This window comes from Colobus angolensis, unplaced genomic scaffold (genome assembly GCF_000951035.1).
Source record: "Colobus angolensis palliatus isolate OR3802 unplaced genomic scaffold, Cang.pa_1.0 Scaffold355, whole genome shotgun sequence".
NCBI classification, from domain to species: domain Eukaryota; kingdom Metazoa; phylum Chordata; class Mammalia; order Primates; family Cercopithecidae; genus Colobus; species Colobus angolensis.
Genome location: NW_012116877.1, coordinates 1,163,117 through 1,169,735, shown reverse-complemented (window position 1 = coordinate 1,169,735; position 6,619 = coordinate 1,163,117). Strand labels below are relative to the sequence as shown.

At 36.3% G+C, this 6,619-nt stretch overlaps 1 protein-coding gene across 3 annotated transcripts in view; it reads right to left on the bottom strand.

Annotated features, from left to right (window-relative positions):
- Positions 1-6,619, bottom strand: part of FCHSD2 (FCH and double SH3 domains 2) — a 338,593-nt gene that overhangs the window by 74,972 nt on the left and 257,002 nt on the right. For 2 of the 3 annotated variants that reach the window (XM_011953051.1, XM_011953053.1), the window contains one exon: positions 5,459-5,530. The exons of the other annotated variant lie outside the window; for it this stretch is intronic. In XM_011953051.1, coding sequence (XP_011808441.1) covers positions 5,459-5,530 — 72 coding nt within the window. The remainder of the gene's footprint in view (positions 1-5,458; positions 5,531-6,619) is intronic. 3 annotated transcript variants of the gene reach the window in all.

Below are 6,619 nucleotides of genomic sequence, written 5' to 3'. Positions count from 1 at the left end.
AGTTATTATTTGTTCTCAAAAGGACTTCTTCAAGTCAGAAGCTATGATTGTGCCCTCCAGCCTGGGTGACAGAGCTTCTCAAAAAATATATATTAATATATTGAGTTAAATATTGGATCTATCTTATTCTTTATGAAGTATATTAATATATGGTTAATTATTTCAATAAAGTTATTATTTGTTCTCAAAAGGACTTCTTCAAGTAAAAAGCATCTGGATCTGTGTAGGTTATTGTATTCCAACCACATGTTTGTACAGGTTCACAATCCCACAATTCTGAAATTCAAAATGCTCTGAAAAAGAGTAAGTATTTTTTGGTAAGTTTGGAGCCAAAACTCACTTGAGCCAAAATGTGATTTGAACTAATAAGAGGTTATTTATAGTTTTTTTCTTTCATATGTACATATATGAATGAAAATATTCATAAGTTTCACTGCAAAAATGTTTGATCACAGGGTGCTTCCCCATACAATGCTCAGGATTTTATGCAATGTATGGTAGGTATATGGGTAACTTTTCTAAAATCTGGAAAATTCTGAGTTTTGAAATATATTTGGCCCAAGGCTTTTGGTAAGAGACTGTAGACTTCTAAGTCACATATTTCAAATATGCCACACACCTTGAAGAGGAGTGGAACACTGCCTCTTAAGAGACATAATTTAATTTATTCTGACTATGCTAGGATAGCAGAACCTTCACTTGGAAAGAAGTGGGAACTCATCTAGATAATTGTTGAGTGTGCCTGGTCTTTCAGGAAAGTACGCTGGAGAAGAACTGGTATGGACTGAGCCTTGGGACAATTCTAGAAAACTCTGGACACCTGGGGAAAAGGAATATACCCATTAAGGCTGGGGTGAAGAAATGATGAGAACTCTGAAAGGAGCTATACTTTTGTCTTGGGTTAGAGTATCAAAGGCAAACCTTAGCAAAAAATATGTCCCTGAGTAATGACATAAAAGTAAAACAAAAATGGCAATAAAAACATTGTGTCTAACACTTTCGAGAACACATCTACAGGCATGGTTAGATGAACAGCCTTATGAAGGGTATGCCTTTATTTTGGTAGCTCTTATAGAGATTTTGCTTTAAGAACTATAATCACAAGCTAGATAGGGGAACTTCCAGGCTCCTATGTGTCAGGACATAACTAATGCATCTAAGCAAAAATCTAGTTACTCTGGATGGTTAGACAAGGAACCAGATCAGGAAGAAAGGTGACTAAACCAGTAGAGGGCCTATCATATAGATGGTGGACTTTTTACAAAAAGCCTTTTGTGAAACGCTGAAGAAATTAGGACAACCACTATGAACACTTAACTGTCAGTACTGCTAATTCTAAAACGCAACACTCATGTCTTTAGTCAAAGCCTCTCATTTTTGGATACTGTGCCAAGCATATTTGTAAGAGGATGGTATCTGTTTACTCAACAGGAGGATTTCCCACAAATCCTATCACAGCCTTTTTCATGTTTATGAGACAACGCTATATGCAGTAGAAAATTTCTACAAGCAGAAAGAGCCACCCATAACATACAGAATTTTCAGGTACATTTCCTGCACAGTATATTAACCCCATGTAGTCTTTTATAGACAAGAGAAATTTCTGCCAAATATTTATTTTTAATAGATGCATAAATCACTCCCCTTATGTAAAACTTTAATGTGTAAAAATCCTCAACTACAGCAAGTGGACATTTTACTTACTATAATTGTTCATCTATAGAAGGCAGAATGAAATATCAGAAATAGCATCTAGAATAACAGGGAAAGATCATACATCAGAAATTTAGTGTCAGCTTTTTACTATCATTATCTGTGAAGATCTTGTTATTTGCTGTTCAAGGAAGGTAAAGGGGAAAGGGTATTCTCATCTCGACTGGGAAACTTGAGAAAGTTTCCTTGTTTTTCCTGCCTGTATAGATCATACTTACCCAAGTTTTGTGGACATGCATGTTTCCTGTATTATTTCCCATCCCAGCTTCACTTTGTCCTTTTTCACAGGATGTGAGAAAATGCCCCTAATGGCACTCATCACTAGTTCTGGTAATGAAGGGATGGGTCACTGAGATGTATGTAGGGCAGAGGTGTTAAAAAGTACAAGTCATGCACTTAAAATTAGTCCAAACAAATTGCCTTTCAGATGTACAAACTGCCAAGAGGGACGTTGATGAGATCCTCTTTGTGGAATAAGTAGGACAACAAAAGTCCCAAGGGACTCTCAGTGATCAATCCAATGAGGGATTTGAGAGCTAGGGATCATGACTGCAAAAGTATTGCAAGTATTTCAAGATTTGTAATGTCTTCTACATTTGATATTTGGTATTTCCTGTAGCAATTAGGGGGAAAATACTAAAAAAAACAAAAAAAGAAAAAAAAATGCTGAAGTCAGTCAACATCTTTTCTGACTCAGTATGTCAGGGATTGAGTCAAATGCTTAGTATCTTATTTAATTTTCAAACAAATAAGGTATAGTTGTTCTTCTATATCTGTGGGTTCTGTATCTGTGGATTCAACCAACTGTGGATCAAAAATATTTTTTAAAAAGAGCAAAAAAAAAGGATAGTTGTGTTTGTACTGAACATGTACAGACTTTTTTCCTTGTCTTATTCCCTAAACAATGTAATAGGACCATTATTAGCAGAGTATTTACATTGTATTAGGGATTATAATCTAGTGATGATTTACAGTATATGAAGGATGTGCATAGGTTATATGCAAATATTACATCATTTTATATAGCAGACTTGAACGTCTGTGAATTCTGGTACACGAAGAGATTCCTAGAATCAATACCCCATGGATACCAAGGGACAACTGTTGTTATTTTACACATGAGGAAGCTGAATCACAAAAGTGAAATTATGTAAATAAACTGCTAGTTGAGACACCCAAACTCATGTTTTCTCCATTGTACACCACCTGTATGAATCACTAACCCCAGTGTGATCCATGTGTCAGCTGAATGACTCTAACATTGAGATCCTAATAAATGTGCTTGTCAGTTCTCTCTCACAGAATATCCTTATTATAGAGAGGAAGATTTAAAGGCACATTCCATATCCTCCTCAGAATAATTCTGCATTAAAAAGTCATTTCAGCAAAAAAAGATGTATTTTACTTTTTCTAGAAAGAGCTCTGGCTTTCTGGTATCATCCGAGAAATGATAATTGAAGATATAAAGAAAGAACACTTTAGAAATCAGTAACTCTCTTATGGAAATATAGATAAGAAAATCCTTCAGTATTAACCATGAGATAGCTATTAAGTTACTACATAAGACAAAGCTTGCTATTGGTCACTGTCACTTGTAGTCATCTTTTGGTTAATACTAAAATTCTACCCAAAAAAGCCCTAATTAAATTACCATAATAATGCTGTGATTACACATATTCAACTGGGTGTCTTGGACTTTTGTAGGGAAAACAGTTTAGTTGGAAACGGGTTATATTAAAAAGTTAAAAAAAATTTAAGACAGTTTATGAAAATCAGAAGAAAGTAAGAGTTACATTTTATCACAGTGGTAACTTTTAAAAGTCCTATAACTTTCCTAACTATATCTTATGTAAATTTAGATAAAATATTTGCTGAATTCTCTTGTCTGTAAGGCAAAGGCATATGCAAAGTATATGTAAGTGCTTAGTAAATGAAAAATAAATGTTTTAAACCCATAAGCAGTTCAAAATTCCTAACTCAAACTATAAAATTCAAAATAAAAGAACAATACTGCCCTGCCCCTGCAATGGGTCTCATCCTATTACTATCTTACCTGAGTACATAGTTCTCCATTTACCATCATATATAAAACTCAAAAATAACACCTGGTTGCATCCCACTTTCATCACCAAGTCTACTTGCTATTTCAGGTACAGTTATGTACTTTCAAACTTTTCTGGCTCTAATGCTTATTAGCTGAGTGACCTTGAGCAAAGCAAATTGCTTTTCTTTCTTTCGATTTTTTTTTTGGACAGGGTCTTGCTCTGTCACCCAGGATGGAGTGCAGTGGCACGATCACGGCTCATTGCAACCTCCACCTCCCGGGCTCAAGTGATCCTCCCACTTCAGCTTCTTGAGTAGCTGGGACTACAGGTGTGTGCTACCATGCCCAGCTAGTTTTCTGTATTTTTTAATTTTTATTTTTTTTAGAGACAGGGTTTCGCCAGGTTGCCCAGGCTCATGTTGCCCAGGAGTCTCAAACTCCTGGGCTCAAGCAATGTACCCACTTTGGCCTCCCAAAGTGTTGGGATTACAGGCGTGAACCTCTGCACCCAGTCAGATTTCTTAACTTTAGTTTCCTCAACTGTAAAAGAAGGATTGAAAATAGCACCTACAATATAGAGTTGTTGTGAGATAAATTAATATAGGTAATGCCATTAGAAAAATGTCTAGCATGAAATAAATGTTCAATGAATGTCACCTATTATTTTTATTCTTTTCAATTTTTGTTTTTGCTTCCTGGCATGTTGTTTCTCCCTCTTTGCATAGTAAACTGCAATTCATCTTCAAGATCTAATCCATAACAAGTAGACACAATCCAATAAAAAAATAGAAACAAGGTTTGAATAGACATTTTACCAAAGAAGATAGATGAGTGGCTAATACACTCATGAAGATACTCAACATCATTAGTCATTAGGGAAATGCAAACCAGAACCACGAGATACTATTTCATATCCACTAAGATGATTATAATCAGAGCCAGACAATAATAAATGTCTGGCTGAGGCAGGAAGATCTTTTGAGCCCAGGAGTTCAAGGACAGCCTAAGCAACATGGTGACATCCCCTCTCTACCAAAAATAAAAATAAAATAAAATAAAATAAAAATTAGCTGTAGTCCCAGTTACTTAGGAAGCTGAGGTGGGAGGACTGCTTGAGCCGAGGAGGTTGAGGCTGCAGTGAGCCGTGATTATGCCACTGCACTTGGCCTGGGAGACAGAGTAAGACCCTGTCTTTAAAAAAAAAAAAAAAAAGACTTTTTAAATGATTGAAGGTATGGAATGATTTTTTAAAATCATAGGCATTTATCTTTTTCCATTATGAAAAAACTAATTGCTTCCCAAGTCCTGCACATTTCTTCTTAGAAGACAGAATAGCAGAGCAAAAATAACATTACCATTGCAATCACAATAGTAACATGTCATTAATTTACCATATGACTCTGGACAAGTCTCCCTTACTAGGCTACAGTTTCCCCTTTAATAAAGACAAGATTAGCTGTAAGGTTCTCTCCAGCACACCCACTAAAGAAAATGAAGGTGCTTCACACAAGATGAAAAATGAGAAGCTCAATTTCTTCACTATAAACAGGGAAGGAAATTCTTAATTTGTAAGAGAAAACACAGTTGGTGCATTAGGAGCCTCTTATACATGTATATACATACAACACCAGGTCCCACCCTTCATTAACATGCAAACCCACACGTCCCATCCCTCCCACCCTTGACCCACACCCCATATACCTCAGCTATGGTCATTCTCAGAGCACTGACAGGGGAGAGCTCAATATCCACCAGTTGGGCGGCTTTTAAACTCTGCCCAGTAAAGATTGCACAAGGACAAAAAACATAGCATAGAGTTAGAAATGTAAGGCAAACAAGGACACAACACCTAAAAATATTTAGCACAGTGTTTAGAAACAAAGGATTTAGGGCTGTAGTTGGGCTGGGAAAAAGTGAGATGAGAGTCACTGTTGTGGAAAATAGCAATGATAAAATAACATCAAATTAGTCATAATTTTAAGTCAAGCTTGACAAACTTGTCTATACCCTGTATCTTCTAATGCCCTGCTTCATCCCTCCCAGGCTTCGAAGAAATCAAATCCCAGGAGAATGTGAATAAGTCATTGGCAAAAGCTGATTTTATTTAAAAAAAGCACTACGACAAAGGGCAAAGGTTGTAATATAGAGGGAAATGCTGATTTCCTACATTTCTTTATATAGCTGCTAACAGAGCTACTTAAAGTGTAAGAAAAGTAATGAAGATACCTCTGGCAAATGTGTTTCTATTAAACTGATACCATTAAACTCTGGAACTATATCACAAACTCCCCTGGTTCTGGTTCTAAATTTACCAAAATACTTTATGAATATAATTTGACTTTCCTTTTGGCTTGCCTACATTGAGAGAATGTGCTAATAATGCCAACATGTGCCTTCTCATTTTGCAGAAGTTAAATTTCAATTCTGTGTTACCAAATTAGCATTTTTGTTCTTTTTTAAAAATTTAAATAATAGCAAACATTTCCCATAAACTCAAGGACGATTACTGTATGCTTTTAAACAACTGCTAACTGGGGCCGGGCATTGTGGCTCACACCCGTAATCCCAGCACTTTGGGAGACTAAAGTGGGTGGGTCGCTTGAACTCAGGAGTTTGAGACCAGCCTGCGCAACATGGTGAGACCCCCCATCTCTATTGAAAATACAAAGAAAATAGCCAGGCATAGTGGTGTCTGCCTGTAGTCCCAGCTAATCGAGAGGCTGACGTGGGAGGATCACTTGAGCCCAGGAGAGTGAGGTTGCAGTGAGCTGAGATCACACTACTGCACTCCAGCCCTGGTGACAGTGAGACCCTGTCTCAAAAATAAAATAATAATAATAAATAAAAATAAAAATAATAATA